The sequence below is a fragment of the Piliocolobus tephrosceles genome, chromosome 3 (assembly GCF_002776525.5).
Source record: "Piliocolobus tephrosceles isolate RC106 chromosome 3, ASM277652v3, whole genome shotgun sequence".
NCBI classification, from domain to species: Eukaryota; Metazoa; Chordata; class Mammalia; order Primates; family Cercopithecidae; genus Piliocolobus; species Piliocolobus tephrosceles.
The window spans coordinates 20,158,184-20,182,237 of NC_045436.1; the positions used below are offsets into that span (position 1 = coordinate 20,158,184).

The following is a 24,054-nucleotide window of genomic DNA, read 5'->3' on the forward strand; positions in this document are numbered from 1 at the left end:
ATGCAGTCAACAAACATATGAAAAAAAGCTCATCATCACTTGTCATTAAAGAAATGCAAATCAAAACCACAATGAGATACCATCTCATTCCAGTTAAAAAGTTAGGAAAGAATAGATGCTAGAGAGGATGTAGAGAAATAGGAACGCTTTTGCACTGTTGGTGGAAGTGTAAATTAGTTCATCCATTGTAGAAGACAGTGTGGTGATGCCTCAAGGATCTAGAACTAGAAATACCATTTGACCCAGCAATCCCATTACTGGGTATATACCCAAAGGATTATAAATCATTCTGCTATAAAGACACATGCACACATAGGTTTATTGCATCACTGTTCACAGTAGCAAAGACTTAGAACCAGCCCGAATGGCCATCAAGATAGACTTGATTAAAAAAAAAAAAAAAGGTGACACGGATACACCATGGAATACTATATACTATGCAGCCATAAAAAAGAATGAGTTCATATCCTTTTCAGGGACATGGTAACCATCATTCTCAGCAAACTAACACAAGAACAGAAAACCAGACACCACCACATGTTCTCACTCGTAAGTGGGAGATGAACAATGATAACACGTGGACACAGGGAGCGGAACATCACACACTGGGGCCTGTCAGGGGCTCGGGGCCTAGGGGATGAGTAGCATTAGGAGAAACACCTAATGTAGATGACGGGTTGGTGGGTGCAGCAAACCACCATGGCGTGTGTATACCTATGTAACCTGCATGTTTTGCACATGTACCCCAGAACTTAAAGTATAATAAAACAAAAAGAATCTGGGAATTAGCTGTCATAAAAGAAATCATGGTTAAAGGAGCAAACTTGGAAGAATTGACTGACTTGTCATGTAAAAGAGGAATTTGACACGGTGGAAATATAAAGACACATTTCAGTCAGATATGAGGACTGTTCAAAGGTTGGATGACTGTGGGATTTAATGGATATCTTCAAACTGTAAGTATTAACCAGAGGTTTAAATGACTGTGCCTCATGGAGTATTTAGATGGGAATATGGGAATACTTTATTCAGTGAAAACTTGGACTAGTTAATACCAAAGGTCCCTTCCAATCTGAGTGATTCTTTTGTCTTGTGCTGTTTAGTGGTCACTGGCACTATAGAACATTTTCTCTGCACACTGTCAAAATTTCTGGTTATTATAATTTGTATGTCATTTTCTTTTTTTTTTTTTTTTTATTATACTTTAAGTTCTAGGGTACATGTGCATAACATGCAGGTTTGTTACATATGTATACCTGTGCCATGTTGGCGTGCTGCACCCATCAACTCGTCAGCACCCATCAATTCATCATTTATATCAGGTATAACTCCCCAGTGCAATCCCTCCCCCCTCCCCCCTCCCCATGATAGGCCCCAGTGTGTGATGTTCCCCTTCCCGAGTCCAAGTGAACTCATTGTTCAGTTCCCACCTATGAGTGAGAACATGCGGTGTTTGGTTTTCTCTTCTTGTGATAGTTTGCTAAGAATGATGGTTTCCAGCTGCATCCATGTCCCTACAAAGGACGCAAACTCATCCTTTTTTATGGCTGCATAGTATTCCATGGTGTATATGTGCCACATTTTCTTAATCCAGTCTGTCACTGATGGACATTTGGGTTGATTCCAAGTCTTTGCTATTGTGAATAGTGCTGCAATAAACATACGTGTGCATGTGTCTTTGTAGTAGAATAATTTATAATCCTTTGGGTATATACCCAGTAGTGGGATGGCTAGGTCATATGGTACATCTAGTTCTAGATCCTTGAGGAATTGCCATACTGTTTTCCAATGTATGTCATTTTCATTCTTGATTCTTTCCTTGATTCAAACTGAATCAACAAACTGAAATCTGATGTAAGACTCTTTCAGATTCTCTTTTCTTCATAATCACCCATATTTGCCTGTTTCTTCTTTATGGTATTATTTATTTTTCCTCTTCCTTTCTTATCAGTAACTCTGACCAGTCTGACTTTGCTTATATCCAATTTCTTAATAACATACCTCTTCTGTTAGGCTTTTCAATATTAGAAACTCAAGCCATATATGGTTCAAATGGCTGAAGCTACTTTTTAATAAATTACAGAGTGCCACCTAACATTTGTGTTTTTCTGGAGCTTTTACTTTTCCCAAGTCCTCTTGTCTGTATTGCTTCATTTAATTTGCATAAAATTGACAACAATTTTATTCCATTACATAGACGTTATGCCCCTTAAGAGGAAGTTAAATGAATAAACCCTTCTACATCATTTTTTCATCTTACTAATCCTATACAACCCCATCTCTTCTTCCCAATACCATATTACTCGTTTTTGTTTCTCAGATTATCTGTTACCTAGAGTTGTACTTATTTTTATGTTATCTTCAACTTTATCTTTGAGAAGTTTTAAATTTTCTTTTTCGGTAAGGAATTTGAACCATGGTTGTGAGGCATGCATTTCCTAGCCAAATCTTGTTGATTATTCATGCATTTACAATAAGAAAAGAAAAAAGAACTTGCTCCCTTTTCCTCCCCTTCTCTTGTCAGGGTTAAAAAAAAAAAGGAAAGTTTATCTTAGGATAATTATTTCTTGATAAAAGAACACTATACTTCTGTTATCTCATTGTTTGATGCCCCTTATCCTCTTACATTATTCTTTTTAGTGCATTTTAATGTCTTTGTGTTTTACTATAAAATTCCTAATTTCTTACTATATTTTCATCTATATTATCATCCTCTTATCCTTAATCCAGGTCAGTGTTTTACTGATTTTAAGTGGTGTAATTCTGGAACTCAAAAGAAGTAGCCTAATTTTTGTAAAACAGAGCGTGCTCACATGAATTCTTAATAGTGTTTAATGAAGAAAATTACTATCAAGAAGTAAACTGTTTTCTCTTAATCCTCATGATCCCAGCACAAACATAGTTTATGCCCATAGTTTAGTACAGTTGTATTACTTTAGAGAGGACTAAGCATATGAGTTGTGAGCTATTTTTGCTGTATATGTAGTAGTAAACAGTAATACATATGAAAAATAAGAACACAGATTTTATAGGTTTTTAAACAGTGTAAGGAGTGATAAAATTGATTAATTTTGTCCTTTAATCTATGAATATGTATTATGCTGATTTTCGTATGTTGAACCAACCTTGCCTCCCCAGAACTGTTTTATTCATCTTTATATCTTTTGACAGATATAATGTGACAAATAGTTTGACACTCGATATTTGTTTAATAAATGAGAGGAAAAAATAATTAGTGTTAAATAAAATCACTACAGTTATTAAGTTTGTGTTTGAAAGCAGCCAGTAATGTAAACCTGCTTATTTAAGCCAGCGTAGGAAGCAATTGTTCAATGAAGCAAAATTTATAAATCATATGAACACATAGAGCAAGTAGTGTTATATATGCATAAATGGTGTGAAAATCTAAAAATCAAAGCTGTTATACATATGACCAGGTTCCCAGTAAATAATTCTGTGCAACCACTGTTTAACCTATACCAGTTGTAAATTCAGGCAGTCACTGGACACAGAAAGCGTCTTAAGATGGGAAGTCAAACATGGTTTACTTCCGTAAAAGTTAGAGAAGAAAGTTGATACAGTCAGGATGCACAGCAGAGAGATCAACTGTCTTGTTTACTTGCAGATGGTGATGTATAGGTCCCCCCAAAAGAGCTTTATCTGTAACCATAGAGTTTCAGATGACATGTTTGAGCATCATACCTGAAGGCTTATCTGCCTTCCTCAGGCCTAGCCTTACATAGATGGGCTGTAGCAAAACAGAATACAGCCTTGCCTTGATATATGCAGGAAATAAGTTTCACTCCAACCAGATATACCTTATTAATCTTACTTCGGAGCATTATACCTGAAGGTTTATCTGCCTCCTCAGGCCCAGCCTTACATAGATGGGGATGTGGCAGAACATGGTACAGTCCTACTTTGATATATACAGTAAATAAGTTGCATTCTGACCAGATATACCTTATTAATCTCATATCAGAGCATCACATTTGAAAGTTTATCTGCCTTGCTCAGGCTGAGCATTATATAAATGGGGCTATAGCAAAGCAGGATATAGCCTTACATTGATATATGCAGGAGATAAATTGCATTCAGAATAGATAAGTGTTATTAATCTCAGAATTTTCCAGTGGCTGATGGGACTGCTAGGGAACAGCACAGGTGCACTACAGAGGCATGAACAAATTTCTCATTCATTGTGTTCAGCCTACTCAAGCTAACATGGCATTGGTGAAGTGGATTTCTGGATTTAGTGATGTGAAACTAGATTAAGATTTAGCTACCCAAACATATCTGAGAGCAATAGTAACTGGCCTTTAAACCAGCTATAGAGATTATATAATTCTAGAAAATTCCCATGATGGAAATTTCATAAGAATCTTAATTTTAAGTACTACATGAGATAAATGAACCTTAGATCACTGTCATTCATAGTTATATGATGGAATAGATTTTTAGGTTTTACAGCTTAGTTTCATATTTCAAATATTTTTGTTTCAGTTAGTAATCATTGCCAAAGAATGTAAAAGAAGCAGTTATTTGGTATATGAAAATCAGAAATGCTCAAATCTTAGTACGAGACTGAGATTTATTTCATGTAATTTTCAGGACATAATTTAGTTATGGTCCCAAAGAAAGCCCATATAGGAAGTTTCTGTGCCTTACTAGTCAAAATACAAGTAGAAACACAGTCAACAACTTGCTAATCTTTCTTTCTTACCTCCAAAATTAACTGCAATTGATGCCATGCTATGAGTTCTCTGATAACTGGGGCTGGGTTTTATTTGTCTTTGTATCTTCCATATTTAGCATAGTAACTAACACAATGTTTAGTAGATGCTTAATAAGTGTTTGTTATTGATACTTTTTTTTTATAGTCTAAGATCAGCATGTTTACATTCTTTCATAATTGTCAGAGAAAGACACAAAAGTAAAATTGGAAAAGGTTAAAACAAATAACTCTGTTTTTAATCTTTTCCCTAATCTATCCATTTTACTTTTTATAGTTGTGATATTTAGGGAATTCAAACACAGCTTTTTACTGTGTTTGTGAAAATTCACACTTAAGTAAAGCTTTTGTTCTTTTTAATTTTTTAAATTGCTGCTGTACTGCTTTTATTTGACTTCGCTACTAAGATTCTTACTATATTGGATACAGAGTTCTGAAATAAACTTGGAAACTTCTCAGATTCTTCCATAATTAAGTGTATCTAAAATAATTGTATATGTTTAAATAAGTAGAATAGATCAAATAAATATAAAAGAAACCATCTTGTGAAGACTTAGAGTAGAATTATAGATTTTACTTGTATTTAAAATAATAAAGAATGTGATTTAAGTAGTAGATGTCAATATATATATAGTGATTTCTTCATTACAGAGAAAGTGTTTCATCAGCCTTCATATTCTGAAATAAAAAAATTAGGATAAATGTAATTTTTAACTTTTTAGAATATTTTATGTTCAAGGTGGCTGACTTTGTGATTTGTTCAAATTAGGCAAAAAGGGCAGCTAGCTGTAGAAAGAGCTAAACAAGTAGAAGAGTTCCTGCAGCGAAAACGGGAAGCTATGCAGAATAAAGCTCGAGCCGAAGGACATATGGTATGAATTTTGTTTGTTTCTGAGATTTTGAATGTATTAGTATTCCAAGTGAAGGTCTGGAATAAGGTAAGTGTAAGTAAAAACAATGACAATCTAACAATCTAGGCATAATAAGAGGCAGTAAAGATACTCAGAAGTCATTTGCAGAGTATACAATTGGGATATCTTAACTCATTTACCTTCTCTTCTGCTATCTCTTATACCAGGGGTGGAATTCTGTTGTTGCTTTGGTTAATTGGGAGTAAGTTCATACCTGTATCCTTCCTTTAAAAGAGTGTAAATGGGTATAGCAACCCAGATATTTATATTAAAGAAATAAGTTCTTAGATTGCTGCATGTTTTTTTTTCTCCCCCAATATGCTTTTGGTTTTACATACTTTTAAGTGGCAAAGAATTTTAGAAGAAAAATGGGAAACAAGTATTTGGGTAAGTATATATGTAAACTATGCATTTGCTCAAAAGCAATTTAGAAGTAGAATTATAGTAAAGTCTCTGGTTATGCCATTTAACTAAATTAAGTCATGTATCCAAGAAAATATTAAGTTTTTAGAATATCATTTCAATCATTAAAACTTTTTTTTCTCTTTGGTATTTAACAAGATTTGAGATAGTTAGAACTCTTGATAGTTTGATTTGTAGAGGTGCACAAATGCCTTTTGACATTTTGTCTACAGAACAACTGATGATTATGTCTGTCAGCTCAGCAACCCATGAAGCATCACATTATATAGGAAATAGGTTAATTAGATGGTAATATATTTTAATTAGACTTATTACATATCTGTTGTAAGTTCGTAAGTGGTATCTTTGTGAGTTAATGTAGTTCAATATAGTATGTCTTCTCTTTTAAACAATGTCATAGAAACATAGTTAAATTTGTAAATAGTTACCCTTTATATTGTTAACACAGATACTTCAATTTGTTTTTCTACATCCGGAATTAATCTGTATTTGTATCTTTCCGTTAGATAGTAGATGAGAACCTCCAGCCTTTTCCTTTGCTCATATCTCCCATGTCAATAGCAGCTGGAATTTTGGTTACAGATTTTTTACTTAAAATATTTTTAAAAGAATTGGTAGGCTTACTGAAATTTACTAATTTCTTTTCTCAACATCATTCCTTATATCTTACTATTCCCCCCTCAGTTTATTTTTTTTCATGCTGGAGAATCTGGTAATTTTTTTTGGAGAGGAACTTTCCAAGATTTGTTGGAAAATGCTCTCATTTTGTCCTCATGCTTGAATGATCATTTGTAATGGTGGTCTGCTGGTAAATTTGATTAGCATTTGTTTGTCTGAAAAAATATTTTGCTTTGGTTTTTAACAAACATTTTGGCTGGATATTGTATTATAGGCTGAAACTTTTTACCTCTGGCTTGCGCTATTTCTGACAAGAACTATGCATTCATTCTTATCTTTTTCCTTGGTATGTAATGTATCTTTTTCCTCTACTTTAAAATTTTTCTCTTTATCACTAGAATCAATTTGATTATGATGTGGTTTGTGTGTGTGTGTGTGTGTGTTTTTTTTTTTGAGACAGAGTCTTACTCTGTCACTCAGGCTGTAGTGCAGTGGCGAGATCTTGGGTCAGTGCAGTGTCCGCCTCCCTGCCTCAAGCGATTCTCATGCCTCAGCCTCCCAAGTAGCTGAGATCACAGGTGTGTACCACCACACCCATGTAAGTTTTGTATTTTTTTAGTAAAGATGGGGTTTCACTGTGTTGGCCACGCTGGTCTTGAACTCCAGACCTCAGGTGATCCATCTGCCTTGGCCTCCGAAAGTGCTGTGATTACAGACATGAGCCACTGCACCCTGCTTGTGTAGTTATCTTCGTGTTTATTTTGCATAGGGGTTCATTGAGCTTCTCAGATCTGTGGGTTTATGATTTTCATCAAATCTGGAAATTTTTCATCCTTTCTTTCTTTTTTTCTTTCTTTCTTTCTTTTCTTTTCTTTCTTTTCTTGCTTGCTTGCTTTTCTTTCTTTTCTTTCTCTCTCTCTCTCGCCACCCCCTTTCCTTCTTTTTTTTTTTTTTTGACACAGGTTTCACTCTTGTTACCCAGGCTGGAATGCAGTGGCGCATTCTCGGCTCACTACAACCTCCGACTCCCAGGTTCAAGTGATTCTCCTGCCTCAGCCCTCTGAGTAGCTGGGATTCCAGGCATCCATCACCATGTGGGGCTAATATTTTGTCTTTTTAGTGGAGACGGGGCTTCACCATGTTGGCCAGGCTGGTCTCAAACTCCTGACCTCTCAGGTGATCCACCTGCCTTGGCCTCCCAAAGTGCTGGGATTACAGGCATGGGCCACCATGTCCAGCCCATTATTTCCTCAAAAAATGTTTTTCTGTTGGCCTCTCTGCCTCTTCTAGGTCTCTGGTACACATATATTAGACCACTTTGTACACTACCAACCATTCACTGATGATGCTCTTATTTTGTTCAGTCTTTTTTTTTTTCTCTGTATTTCATTTTGGGTTGTTCTATTGCTGTGTCTTCAAGTGCATTAATCTTTTTTTCTGCTGTGTCTGTTAATTCTATGCAGACATTATATGTTTTCCATCTCAGAAATTGTTTTTTGTTTGTTTATTTTTCGAGACAGAATTTTCACTCTTGTTGCCCAGGCTGAAGTGCAGAGACATGATCTCCGCTCACTGCAACCTCTGCTTTCTGGGTTCAGGAGATTCTTCTGCCTCATCCTCCCGAGTAGCTGGGATTACAGGCATGTGCCACCACACCCAGCTAATTCTTTGGTATTTTTTAGTAAAGATGGGGTTTCACCATGTTGGCCAGGCTGGTCTCGAACTCCTGACCTCATGTGATCTGCCAGCCTTGGCCTCCCAAATTGCTGAGATTATAGCCGTGAACCACCATGCCCAGCCAGAGATTGAATTTTTTATGTTAAAGTTGATTTGGATTGTTTTTATACCTTTCATGTCCCCCACTTTTCTTCATATTCTTAAACATATGGAATATAATTATAATAGCAGTTTTCATGTCCTTATCTATTAATTCTACCATCTGTGTCATTTCTGAGTCTCTGTTGATTGATTTTTTTCCCTCATTAGGGTCATCTTTTTTTCTTTACATGTCTGGTAATTTGTAGTTGCATACCAGGCATTGTGTATTTTATAAATATTTGTGGACTTTTTTTTCTGGGATTGCAGTTAAGTTACTTGGAAATAGTTTGAGTCTTTCAAGGTTTGCTTGTAAGCTTTGGCTGTAAGCTTTGCTAGGCCGGTACAGAACAGTCTTCAGTCTAGTGCTAATTTGGCCTCACTGCTATAGCAGTGCTCTTTTGAATACCCAATGCTTTATTAGTTTGGAGGTCTTTTTATTTTGGCTCTTGGAAACATGAGACATTTGCAGCCCTGATTGAACCTCAGGTATTATTGACAATTTGTTGTTTGTCATTCAGCAGGAAGTTCTAGGGACCCTCTTTAGATCTTGAGCACCCTTCCACCGTGCAGGTCGTTCTTCTTTGCAACTCTGTTCTGCAAATTCTAGTGTTCTTCGATTTTCCAAGGTCTGAATGCTGTTTCCTCAACTCAGGGGACTGCCAAACTCTGTTTGGTTACCTTCTGTCTGTGTTGCAGCCAGGAAACCCTTGCCAGTCAGTAAGGTGGGCAGCTGTTGGGTTTACCACCTTTGTTTTCCTTCTCTCAAGGATCACTTTCCTGTGCTGTCTGTTGTCCAGTGTTTTAAAACCATTTCATATGTTTTGTTCAGACTTTTAGTTGTTTAAGATGGGAGGGTAGATCTGTTACTTCATCATGGCTACAAGTGAGCCTCGAATAATAATTTGGCTGGATAAGGAAATATAAGTTTGAAGTTTATTTTCCATAGAACTTTAAAGATTCTGCTTTATTATCTTCCTACTTACATTGTTGCTAATGAGACATGTGATGTTCTGGATCTTGTTCTTTTATAAGGAATTCTTTCCTTTCTCATAACTCTTAGGACTGTTTTTCTGTCCTTGATGTTCTGAACTTTACTTGAATATTTCTCAGTTGTTTTTTGTTTTGTTTTTTTGTCTTCCTGGCTTAAGTTTCCACTGAATGCTTTCAATGTGAGTACTTATCTTCAATTCTAGGGACATTTGAAATTATAAATTCTTCAAATATTGCTTCTACATTTTCTTCTCAAGAGAACTCCTATTAGACTGATACATTGGAACCTCTGCATGTAATATACTTTAAAAAATCTTTTTCTCTCTTTTTACTGTGTTTTGGAAGGATTTCTAGGCCTGATATTCCAGCTCACTGGAATATATTCTTTAGTTTTGTCTACTCTGCCATTCATCTCATCTAATGAGTTTCCTTTTATTTCAAAAAATTACGTTTTCATGTCTGTGAATTCTAATTAGTTTTCCCATAAAACTCTTTTCTTATGTTTTCATTTCCCTGGTAGTATTATAATTGTTGTAAAGTCTTGTTCTTAGTGTGCTGTTGACTATGTTACTTTGGTTTCTTCCATTTTGACGTTTGTTAGGTATTTCGTAGTATTGGTACGCCTCAAATGTTCAGCACCCTTGCTAGTGTGTTCATGATTGGGAGTATGAATTTTACTGTTCATTGCCTTTGTTTGGGTGACTCCCTGGGAAGATGGCAGTATGCTAGTGCCATGATCTGTTCTCTGCAGTTTTCAGTGAGAGTGAGGGATGAGTGGGACATGCTGGTACTCTCTCAGTGCAAGTGCCTTAACGGCTTATTTTCTGGGCTTAAAAGACTCTCATTCTTCCTAGATATCACCCAGAGTATTGGCTTGTCCTTTCATTCTATGCTCTCTCTTACCACTCCTGTTTCAAAGTAACTGACACTGCTTGCTGGTTTGTGGAGATGCTTAGTGTACTGGAGGTAACCCTTTTACTCTAACCACTGTTGTCTGCTATTAGACCTTCTCATGCTCTGAGCTTCCAAAATGTCTTAAACCATGCTTTGTGTTACTCACACCTTCTGTGGTAGTACTCTTTCTGACATGTTTTTGCTTTTGTAAATTCAACTTTAAGCTGGTTTTGTGTATTTTCCTGGTCTCTAGTTTCCTTTTAGTCTTAGGACTACCAGGAGTTTTGCTTATTTTTGAATGCTGATATGTATTCACTTAAAATAATTTTTTATACTAAGATTTTGCAGGAAGGAAAGCAGTAGTGTTCACTTTGACCTCTTATAATCAGTATTTTTCATTTTATTGTTGTGTTCTCATTTTTTAAAAACATGTTTTATAGAGCTGCAGTACATTTTGAGAATGACTTTTATGTGACTTTCTAAGATTCATTCTGTTAAACTATATTGAATTCCTTCATTCCTTACATGACATAAAACTTTGCCTTAGAAATATGTGGCTAAATATGAAGAATTGGTATTTTCTAGTATACTTGGGTGTGTACATCATATATTACTTATTTTATTAATTCACTAAATTAATAAGGCAATTTGTTAAACACTGGGAGTAGTAAGTATATAAAGCTTACTCAGAAATAGTTTGTTTCTAAAGTAATTTATAATCTAATGTTGGACAAGAATATCTACACTAGTAATAAGGCAGAGATTAGAAGTGAGTGCTAAGGTTAACTCTGGGCAGGATAAGAAGCCTCACAGATTTTAAGTTCTAAATTGGAACTATTTTTATGGTAAAGCAGAGGTGCTACTTGTAATTTGCCTCTTTGTATTCGTTTTCTATTCTGTTAACAATTTACCATAAACTTAGTGGCTTAAAGCGACACAAATTTATTACTTAAACTTTCTTTGGGTAAGAGTCTGGCATGTGCTAGCTGGGTATTCTTCTCATGGTCTCTTAAGGCTGAAATTAAGGTGTCAGCCAGCTGTATTACCACCTAGAGGCTCAGCTAGAGCAAGATCTTCTTCCCTGTCCCCCTCAGGGTATTGGCAGAATCCACTTCCTTGTTGCTGTGGAGCTGAGGCCTCCATTGTCTGGCTAGATTTTGGCCTGGAACCACTCTTAACTCTGAGAGACCACTCTTAGTTACTTGCCAGATGGCCTCCTCAGCAATGGAGAACCTACTGTGCATCAAATCCCTCTCATGCTTCAAACTCCTGGCTGCCCTTTCCACAACCAGCCAGGGAAAACTATGATTTTAAAAGGCTCAGGTGATTAGGTCAGTCCCACCAGATAATCTTTTTATGTTAACATCAGTCATTGCATTTAACACAAAATCTATCATATTCACAGTCCCGGGGGTTATGCAGGGTTGACCCAATGGAGTACAGAGAGGTAACAAAAACCTTGAAAGTTTCCTTAGAATTTTGCCTACTATACTCCCTTTGCTCATAATTTTAGAGCCTACATCTGGAGACAGTAGATTAGACTAAGTAGAGGAGCTACTCTTTTTTTTTTTCAGTTCCGACAGGGACTCACTCACTCCCTGACTGGATTGCAGTGGCACAATCTTGGCATTCTTCCGCCTCAGCCTCCCAAGTAGCTGGGACTACAGGCACGTGCCACCATGCCCAGCTGTTTTTTTTTTTTTTTCATATTTTTTTTTTTTTAGTAGAGATGGGGTTTCACCTTGTTACCCAGGTTGGTCTCAAACTCCTGGACGCAAGCAGTCCACCCTCCTCGGCCTCCGTAAGTGCTGGGGTGAGCCACTCAGGTATGAGCCACCATGCCCAGCAAATAGACTTTATTTTTTATAGCAGTTTTAGGTTTGTGGCAAAATTGAGTGGAAAAGTACAAGGATTTTGTGTATACCTCATGCCCCCACATATGTGTAGCCTCCCTCGTTATCACCACCCACCAGAGCAGTACATTTGTTATAATTGATGAACCTACATTGACACATCATTATCGCTCAAAGTCCATAGTTTACATTAGGGCTCACTCTTGGCGCTAACATTCTATGGATTTAAACAAATATATGATGGTATTTATTTATCACCATTATAATGTCATACACTGTAACATTTCTCTCCCCTAGGAGGAGCTACTTTTAAGTGCTGTCTTTAGCAACATACTTCATATTAGAACATAGTAACCCAGGTTACCATACAAGAGCCTTTTTTTATAATTGGTTTTAGTAACATGTAATTTAAATGCAATAAAATTCTAAGTGTATATCTCAATAAGTATTGACAAATGTATATAATTACGTAGCCACCACCATCATCATATGTAAACTGTTCCATTGCCCCCCTAAAAATTTCCTCATGCCCCTTTGAAGTCAGTCACCCCTCACCGCCATCAGCCATAGGCAACCACTGATCTGCTTCCGGTTACTATAGTTTTGTCCTCTCTAGAATTTAATATAAAATTATGAATCATATAGTATATAATTTTCTTGTGACTGGAGTGTTATCACTAGTTAGTTGTTTTTTATTCCTAGGTCATATTCCTTTGTATGGATGTACCACATTTTGTTCAATTTCTCTGTTGATGAACATTTGTGTTGTTTCCAAAATAGATGCTTTTAAAGCTCATCGGAGTTATGTGATCATTAAATTCACTTATTTATATACATACCTATATAATTGGCTAGCCTGTCTTCCCTATGGAGCCCTATTTTCTGAGTTAGCATATCCCGCCTCATCATGTATAACTGAACTAGTGACTGTTACTACACTTAGTCTTCTGAACACTGCTGGAGAAAATTAAAGCTATGTGATTAATAATGTCTGTTTTTCTGGTTTCAGCCATTTCCTTCTATTCTATGCCATACCATCTCTTACTTTTGAGCCTTATTCCATCGCTTATCTACATAAGAAAGTTTCTCCTCAACTTTGCTTCTTTACCGGTACTCTCCTACAGCATATACACACACATATATATAATATATATGTAATAATATATGTATGTAGTATATATATTTTCAAATTTCTCACATCAATAACTCTGCATACCTCTGTAGTTATCATCCTATCTCTTTCCTCCTCTTCCTAGCCAGACTCTTCAAATGAATGAAACACTCACTGTCTCTCCTTTCTTATCTACTATTTAGTTTTTAATTTATTGTTAATAGTTTATCATCATATCAAAGAAGTCACTACTATCCATCTTGCCAAATATAATAGACTATTTTTAATCCTCATCTTACTCTGCCTCTCTGTGACATTTGATCATGATCTACTACTTCAAAATTTCCTTCTTCCATGATACCATATTCTCTTGATTTACCCTTTATTTCTCTGGTTATAATTTCTTAATGCCTTCTATAGAACTCTTTTCTTCCCAGTCTTTAAATGCCAATATTCTCTGCAGCTCTGTCCTTGCTATTTTCTCACTATAAATAATATCCTGGGGCAATCTCACTGATAATTCTACCAGATGACTTGAAAATCTATAACTCAGACTACTCTTCTAACTTCTGTCCTGTTTATCCAGTTGCCTTCTGGATGTTGTTTCCCAGGTGGTGCATTGGCACCTCATTCTTTGAACATTTTATTTTCAAATGATCTTATAGTAATATAGACATTTTTCCAGGAATTTTAACACATGTGTAAATTCATGCAACCAGCACCACAATCAAGTTACAGAACAACTCCATCAACCCCCTAACTCTTATGCTATCTTTCTGTAGTCACACTCTCTCCTTCTACCCCCAACACCTTGGCAACCATTTTGTCTTTTCCAGAGTGTCTTGTAAATTGTATGTATGTATACATACAGATGTTCCTTAACTTATGATGGGGTTACATTTTGATGAACTATTGTAAATTGAAAATATTTAGTCAAAACTGTATTTATTGCACTTAACCTACGAAACATGGCTTAGCCTGGCCTCCTTTAAACATGCTAAGAACACTTACATTAGCCCACAGTTGGGCAAAATCATTTAACACAAAGCCTGTTTTGTAATAAAGTGTTCAATATTTCATATAATTTATTGAATACTGTACTGAAAGTGAAAAACAGAATGGTTGTATGGGTGCTTAAGGTACATTTTCTACTGAATGCTTTTCACTTTCACACCATTGTAAAGTTGAAAAAGCATACGCTGAACTATAGTAAGCCGGAAACTGTCTGTACACGTACTGGTATGTTGTAACCTTTTGTGACTGGTTTCTTTCCTGCACCATAATGATATTCATGCAAGTTGTTGCATGTGTAAATAGCTTGTTTAATTTTGCTGCTGAGTAGTACTCCATTGAATGAATGTACAACAGTTTGTTTATCCATTTGCCAGTGGTGAGACATTTGAGATGTTTCCAATTTTTGGTAATTATGAATAGAGCTGTTTTGATCATTTATTTACAGGTTTTTGTGTGAGGTCAAGTATTTATTTCCATAGGATAAATACCCAGGAGTGGGTTTGCTGGATCATATTGTAAGTGTACATTTAACCTGATTTTTTAAAAACTTTTTTTTTCCAAAAGTGTTTGAAACATTTTGCATTCCCATCAGCATTGTACTCGAATTCCAGTTGCTCTGCATCCTCATTAGCATTTGTTGTCAATGTTGTTTTAACCATCTAAACCATGTGTAGGGATATATCACTGTGGCTGAATTTGGATTTCTCTAAATGTTAATGATGTTGAATATCTTTTCATATTTGTCATCCTTATATCCTTTTAGAGAAAGGTTGTTGTACATTTTAATTGTATGTTTTCTTATTCTTTAGCTTTGAAAGTTCTATTATATTCTCTGAATACAAGCCTTTCATTGGATAAATAATTTGCCAATACTTTCTCCTAGTCCGAAACTTAGCTTTTCATTCCCTTAACAGAATCTGTTGCAGAGGATGAGGTTTTAATTTTGATGAAGTCCAGTTTGTCAGTTTTTTTGTTTGGATCATGCTTTTCATGTTATTTCTGAGAACTCAGCTTATCCAACAGTCATGAAGATTTTTTATTTTTTCTTCTAGAAGTTTTTATGGTTTTCATTTCTACCTTTAGATTTATGATCCAGGAAGAAGACATTTATTATAATGAAATACACATAGCATAAAATGTACTCCCTTAATCTTTTTAAAGTATACAGTTCAGTGGCATTAAGTACATTCACAATGCTGTCTTCCTTGGTTTCTATTTTGCTCTTTTTTTATTTTTAAATTTTTATGGATACATAATAGTACATATCTATGGGGTACATGTGATATTTTGATACAGGCATACGATTTGTGATGTCTTGTTTTTTGAGGTAGCAACTTAAAGCATTAAGTTGAGACCTTTCTTCTTTTCTGATAGTGGTATTGCATTTTATAAATTTCCCTCTAAGCATTACTATAACCATATTCTACAAATATTCTGTGTTGTGTTTTCATTCTCATTCAGTTCAAAATGTATTCTAGTTTTTCTTGAGATATCGTCTTTGGCCCATGGATTACGTAAAAGTGTTCTGTTTAATTTCCAAGTGTTTGAACATTTTCTTATTATCTCTGTTGTTTTCTAGTTTTATTTCATTTTGGTCATAGGACATACTTCGTAGAATTTCAGTTAGTCCTTTTACATTTGTTAGCATTTGTACTTTGATCTAGTGTATGATCTGTCATGGTGAATGTTCCACATGTACTTGAATGGAATGGGTATTCTGCTACTGTTGGGTGGAATATTAGTTTTATTAGATCCATTTGGTGTATGTTTTATTCTTCTTGATCCATACTGAAAGCCTGTCTACATTCTATTTGATACTAAGGAAGTCTTCAAATATAATTGTGGATTTGTCTGTTTCTCCTTTTAGTTCTGTCAGTTTTTTCTTTCTTTGTTTTCTTTTGCAGTGTAACAAGTTACCACAGTTTAGCAGTTTATCTCACAGTCTCTGTGGATTAGGAGTCTGGGCACAGCTTAGCTAAGTCCTCTACTTAGAGTCTCACAAGACTGTAATATGGTTAGCCAGTATGCATTCTTATCTAGAAGCTCATTTGAGGAAAAATTTATTTCCAAGCTCTTTCATGTTAGAGAATTTATTTCCTCGTGGCTTAATGAACAAGGGCCCCAGCTGCTTGCTGGCTATTGACTTGAGGTCTCTCTCAGTTCCTAGGGGCCACCTGCGTTTGTAGAGACATTTCTTGACACATGGACATCTTCAACATGTCTACTTACTTTATCAAGCAAGGGCAACCTGTGGAGGGTGTATGCTAGCAAGGGCAGAATGGTATATAACGTGACAATTACAGGAGTGACATCCATTACATTTGTCATAGTCTGTTGGTTAAAAGCAAATCACAGGTCCTCCCCACACTCTCAGGAGGGGATTTTACAAGATTATAAACATTAGGAGCTGGGCATCATGGAGGCAATCTTAGAGTCAGTAAGGCATATCCTTGGTATTTTTTTGTTTTGAAGATTTTTTTTATGGTAATATACCCATTCCAGCTTCTTTTGTTTACTGTTTGTGTGGTATATCTTGTTCCCTTTTACTTTCAATGTACCTGAATAATTGTTTGAGGTGAGTTTTTTATAGTGAATTTATGGTTGCTTTATGTGTTTTTAAAAATGTAGTCTAACAATTCCTGTCTTTTCATTGGTGTGTTTAAGTAATTGCATTACAATTATTATACTTAAAGACAATATAATTATTGATATGTTAGGATTTACATCTCACATTCTATTATTTGTTTTGTGTTTATACTCTATGATTTTGTTTCTCTTTCCATTTTCCTCCTGCCTTTAGATTATTTGAACACTTTTTAATATTCCATTTTAATTAATCTATTGTGATTTTGGCTATATTTTTCTTTTGTATAACTTCTTTGTGGTTGCTCCAGGGGTTAAAAATACATACTTTACTTTTTACAATCTGTTTATAAACAATATTATACTATTTCAGTTGAAACATAGAAATCTTTCCAACATAGTAGCCTCTTTACTCTCTCCCCTTTATGGTGTAGTTGTCTTGTATTACATTAGCACACATTAAAATAACACGAGGAAATGTTATACCTTTGCTTTTAACTGTCAAACGTGTTTAATAACTCTAAGAGAAAAGGAATACTTTGTTATATATTTATACAAATACTTATTTCTATTACTTTTCCTTGATTCCTAATGTTTTAAGTTTTCTTCTTCTTTCCCTTTCCCTGAAGAGATTCCTTTAGCAGCTCTTTCAGATCAGGTCTGCCGACTATAGATTCCTTTACTTTATTTGAGAATGTCTTATTTCATCTTCATATCTGAATGGTGTTTTCACAGGATGCAGTATTCTTGGTTGACTGCATATTTCTTTTCTCACGCAAAAATGTTACTTTCTGGCTTTCTATCCTCCATAGTTTTCAGTGGGAAAATCTCACATGAATATTCAAATGCTTTTTCTCCTGTAGTTAATGTTTTGTTATCCTCTGGACACTTGCAATATTTTTTCTTTATCTTTAGTATTCAGCAGTATGATTAAGTCGTCTCTGGAAATGGATTTTTGGGGATTTATTCTGCTTATGGTTTGCTAGTTTCTTGAATTTACAAGGTTATGGATTACACGAAACTTGTTGTGTTTTAAGCCATTATTTCTTCAAATATTTTTTCAACACTGCACTCTTTCTCTTCTTCTGGTTCTCTGATGGCATGAAATGTTAGACTTTTTGTTTTTCTCCCACAGGTTTGTAAACCTTTTAAAGAGGTTCTAACAGATTCAGGTCTTAAGCCCAATATGTGTTTCCCGATATTTTAAAATATCAAATAAGCCAGAACAGTTATGATTAAATTCTGAGTCTGAAGGATTAACCCTCTGGAATTGGTAACCTGCTATAGTTAAGTTGTTTGAACAGTATATTTTATTAACTGCTTTGGGAAACCACAGTGAATTAAAACATGGTTTCTATGGGCAAATGTAAATAGTTTTTAGGTTGAATTACAGTTTAAAGAAATGTATTTCAAAATAATTTTGTGTGCTTTTATTTACTTTTGTTATTATTATTATTATTATTATTATTATTATTATTATTATTATTATTTAGAGACGGAGTTTCCCTCTGTCACCCAGGCTAAATTGCAGTGGTGCAATCTATAGCTCACTGCATCCTCAAACTCTTAGGCTCAAGTGATCCTCCCACCTCAGCCTCCTGAGTAGCTGTAGCTGGGTCTACAGGTGCTGGCCATCATGAGTGGCTAATTTTTTAATCTTTTTGTAGAGTTAGGTCTTGCTGTGTTGCCCAAGCTGGCCTCAAACTCCTGGCTTCAAGTTATCCTCCCATATCAGTCTACCAAAATACCGGACTACATGCATGAGCCACTGTGACTGGTCTCGTGCTTTTTGATGAATTTAAAATTTTCCCTGTATAGGTAACTGAAACTTAAAAAAAAAAAAAAAAGATGCAGTTTAGGGAAACTGTCAAGACTTCAAGCCAAATGTTATTTGTTGGTGGTGGTTTTGTATTTATGTGTGTATCAGAGGGAAGGTGAGTTTGCTCTGGCCATTATTAATAAAATTAATTAAAATGAATGTAAATCTAATCCTGATAGTAAGTCTTTGTAGTGGGAATTTTTATTCCAGTATTACTGATTTCAAAACTGGCTCAGAGTTACTAGCACTTTGCCCAAAATCACGTAGTAATGCCTAGAAACAGGGTGCAAACACAGAATGTCTGACTTTCAAGATTATGCTTTTAGCCGTTTTACTATGTTGTTTGTTCCTTTTTAAATGGTGTATTACTATTTGCTTTAATTTAGGCAAAATTTGTAGATATGGCAGCATTGCAAAGCAAGGGCAGGCAAATATTTTTCCTGTAAAAGGCCAAATAGTAAATATTTTAAGCTTTAAACCGTATGGTGTTTTGTACAACTGTTCAACTCTGCCATAGGAGTAAAAGACTAAACAAATGAGTGTGGCTGTGCTCTAGTAAAGCTTGATTTTGGAAATAAGACAGCAGACTAGATTTGACGTGTTGATAATAGTTGCTGATCTTTGCTATAGACTATCCTGTATAGTAAATTAGTTCTTCAACACTGTTTATTTTGAAAAGATTATTTTCCTCAGATCTTCTTTAAAAAATATTCCTTTATTATTCTAAAATAATGTTTGGGCTAGGTGCGGTGGCTCATGCCTGTAATCTCAGCACTTTGGGAGGCTGAGGCAGGAATTCGAGACCAGCCTGGCCAAACATGATAAAACCCTGTCTCTACTAAAAATAAAAAAATTTAGCTGGGCATGGTGGTGTGTGCCTGTAATTCTAGCTACTTGGGAGGTTGAGTGCGGCAGGAGAATCTCTTTAACCTGGGAGGTGGAGGTTGCAGTGAGCCAAGATTGCACCACTGCACTCCAGCCTGGGCAACAGAGCGAGATTCTTTCTCAACAAAATAAAGTAAAAATAAGATAAAATAATGTTTGGTACATGGAAAGTAATATGTATAATATGTGTGTAAATTAAAAAGCAAAATAATATACCCAGAAGATTGAACACTAATAAGTAGCTTGTGTACTGTTCCCTAACTCAAGGATTGGCAAACATTTTTCTGTAAAGGGCCGGATAGTAAGCATTTGTGGCTTTGCTTGGCCATAAGGTCTCTATCATAGCTACTCAACTTTGCATTATAGCACAAAAGCAGCCATAGGTAACGTGTAAATCAGTAAGCATGAATGTGTTCCAGTAAACTATTTATGGGCACTGAAATTAGAATTTCACATAATTTTCATGTGTTATGAAATATCCTCCTTTTCATTTTTCCATACCATTAAGAATTTGAACACCATTCTGAGCTTTTGAACCATACAAAAACAAGTGGTGTGCTGGATTTGGACCATGGACCATAGTTTTCCAATCGCTATTTCATCTTTTTTTCTCCACCTTTCCCTGCAGGTAGCCATTATCCTGAATTTTGAATTTATCATTCCTGTAGATTTCTTAAAATACTCTTTTTCATACACATATGTGTGATTAAACAGTACCTTGCTCTGTTTTATTTTTGAGTATTATAAAAATTATACCATTCATAGACTGAGACATTTTTCATTCAACATTTTTCTTTTTTTTTTTTTGAGATGGAATTTCGCTCTTGTTGCCCGGGCTGGAATGCTGTGGCACAAGGTTGGCTCACTACAACCTCCGCCTCCCGGGTTCAAGCAATTCTCCTGCTTAGCCTCCCAAGTAGCTGGGATTACAGGACTTGGCTAATTTTGTATTTTTAGTAGAGACAGGGTTTCACCATGTTGGTCAGGCTGGCCCCGAACTCCTGACCTCAGGTGAGCCACTGCGCCCGGCCCATTCAACATTTTTCTAAGATTCATTCATATTTTCAAGTATTGCTGTATGACATTCTATTGTGTGACTGTACCACAATTATTCTCCTGACAGTAATTAATTATTTAGGTTGGTTCCAGTTCATCTTTGAACATTCTTGTAGATATATCCTGGTACACATGTGCAAGAGTTTTTCTTGGTTATCTTCTGTTGAATAACCTAACAGAAGAACCTCTGAATTTTACAAAAATGATGAAGCAGCATTATTTCCCTTGAAAAATGTTACTTTCTTATTAACTCACCTTAAATCATACTGTTTTTATTTATACTAATGGAAAACCTACCTTACAAAATGTGCAGTTAACTGTTAAACTTTTCATTCATTCTTTCATTCATTCATTTAATTTTATACAAACATTAATGACTGTAATATGTTAAGTTTCATGCTAGCAGGAAAATATAAGCGGTAAAGGAGATAGACAAGTAAACCAACAATTAAGTAATAATAACTATTTATTGAAAGCTTATTATGCCAGGCATCATGTTAAGCAATTTATATGCATTCCGTCTGTATTAGTCTGCTAAGGCTGCTGTAACCAAAGACTACAAACGAAGTGGCATCAACAACACAAATTTATTATCTCGGAGTTTTCAGGGCAAAAAGTCCAAGATCAATGTGTCAGCAGAGTTGTTTCCTTCTGGGGGCTTTGAGGAAGAATCTGTTCCATGCCTCCTTCCTACCTTTTGGTTATTGGATGGCAATTCTTGACCTTCCTTGGTATATATTACCAGCATCCTGATCTCTGCCTTCATCTTCATGTCATGTTCCTCCTGTGTATGAGTCTGTCTTCAGATTTTCCCTGTTTATAGGGACACCAGTCCTACTGAATTAGGACCTGTCCTGATGACCTCATTTTAACTTGTCAAACATCCTGTCGCTAAATAAGGTTAATTCTTAGGTACTAGGGATTGAGACTTCAACATATGAATTTATGAGGGGCACAGTTCAACAGAACAATCTCTTAGTCTTTCCAAAAATCCTGGGTAACTCTGTCAAACTTTGATGTGCTAGTCACGTTATAGAGTATGTTGCAGTGTAAAAACCCTAGCTATCAAAAAGTAGTTTCTGCCCAAGTCCAAAAAGAATGGCATAGACTCACTTTTCCCTGTTCCTTCCCTCTAAATCTAACTAAATACCCTGGAAATTATTTAGCATACAATTATAATTGGATTATAAATGCCAGAAAGAAGGTGAACTGGCAAGAGACCTCAGGACTTGAGAAATAACATTGGGGTTCTCTGGGTTTTCTGTCTCCCGTATATCTTGGACTGGGTATTAGAGAGGCCTGCAACCCAGATCCACTATAGACAAAATACAATATTAAACAAGAAAAGCCTGCTCTTACTCACCAAAGGACTGGAAAAGGGGAATCCCAACACAGATAGGGAACCTCAACATTTTCCTAACACCAGGGACCTGATGAATGATTCAAGCTCAGGACAGTGATGAAGCCTCAGGCTATCCCAGCCCCCCTCCACAGCTTGTTCATGGTACCTCCACCATGGAAGTCTCCCACGAAGAGCTGGTAGCCCAGAGAACCAGCTTCCATTCTCACAAGACAGCAGCAGCAGTGATTGAGCAGGAGCTCCGAAAGCACCAGAAGAATGAAGCAGACCAGAATAGTATCACAAGTTTTCAGAAAACCGAACTGCAATTGAAACTAAAGCCCACAAAAGTAGGCTAGAAGCTGATTGCTAAACTTTGACAGGCTACTTCCTGCATAAAATAAATTAAGCAGGACTATGAGTCTTCTAACATAATAACTTGTCAAACCAAGCTGAATGCAGCAAAAACACAATTTGTGTGAGAAATGACATGGATTTGTCATTCACATCAAGATGAATCAGATGTAGGAATTACCTGACAAGGGTTTCAAAGTTGCTGTGATAGAAATGCTTACAATCAGTTATCTTAAATTATCTTAAAATGATAAAAAGGGAAAACCTCAGCAAACAAATAGAAGTTTTAAGGAAGAATTAAATGGAAATTATAGAACTGAAAAACACAATAATCAAAATTAAAATTCACAGATTAGACCCAGTAGTACAGTGGAGATGATGACAAAAGATAGAATCAATGAATTGAACAACAGAGTAAAAATACTGAAAATTATCAGTCTCGAGAATTTATAGGACAATACAAAAATTTAACATTGTATCTTCAGAGCTTCAAGAACAGGAGAAAGTGTGTGACTGAAAAATATATTTGAAGAAATAGTGACTGAAAATTTCTTACATTTGGTGAAAGACATAAACCTACAGATTTAAGAAGCTGAGCAAACCCTACAATAAGATAAACTCGAATCCACACTAAGAAATGTTTTTAAAAAGACAAATCTGAAAAATGGGAGAGAGAAATTACACATTCCATATGAAAGTACACCAATTTGAATAACAGCAGTTTTCTCATCTGAAATCGTGGAGTTTAGAAGGAAGTAGTACAACATTTTTCAGGTGCTGAAAGAAGAAAAAGTACTATCAATCTTTAATTCTGTATCTGACCAAAACTGTCCTTTTGGAATGAAGTGGAAATAAAGACATTCTCAAATGCAGGAAACTAAAACAATTTGTTTGTAATAGAGCAAAATTAAGTTACTAAGGACAAAGAGATAAAAAGAGATATAGTAACAAAAGAATCATGCACTAAGAAGTTATTGCAATCCTAAATATGTATACATCAAATAACCATACTTTAAAATATAGAGAGCAGAAACTAATAGAGCTGAAAGAATAAATAAACAGGTTTACAATTATAGTTGGAGACTTGAACATCCTACTCACAGCAATTGATAGAACTACTAGACAGAAAATCAGCAAGGATATAGAATAGCTAAACACCATCACTAACCACCAAGATCTAATTTGCACTTACAGAATATTCTACCCCACAATAGCAGAATACACATTTTAAGCACCCACCTCAAAAATTCAAGATATTACACTGAATTATAAAATATTTACAAATATAGAGAACAGTGGAATTAAACTAGAAATCAGTAGCAGGAAGGTGACAGGAAAATCTCCAAACATTTAAAAATTAACACACTTTTAAATAAACCATGGGTCAAAGAGGAAATCTGAAAGGAAATTAGATATACATAGAACAGAATGGAAATAGACACACAACATACAAAAATTTGTGAGATAGAGCTAAAGCACTTCTATGAGGGAAATTTATAGCACTAAATGCAGACAGTAGAAAAGAATAAATGTCTCAAATCAATGTAAGTTCCTCACTCAAAATACTAGGGAAATAAAAGAGCAAAATATTCCCAAATCAGGAAAAATGAAGGAAGTAATTAAGAATAGATACCGTTAAAATTGAGACCAGTAA

General features: G+C 35.4%; 1 protein-coding gene across 11 annotated transcripts in view; it reads left to right on the plus strand.

The window, feature by feature from the left end:
- The window catches only part of NEK1 (NIMA related kinase 1), a 209,473-nt gene that overhangs the window by 73,116 nt on the left and 112,303 nt on the right, over positions 1-24,054 (plus strand). For all 11 annotated transcript variants that reach the window (XM_023228849.3, XM_023228827.2, XM_023228872.2 and 8 more), the window contains one exon: positions 5,502-5,604. In XM_023228849.3, coding sequence (XP_023084617.1) covers positions 5,502-5,604 — 103 coding nt within the window. The remainder of the gene's footprint in view (positions 1-5,501; positions 5,605-24,054) is intronic.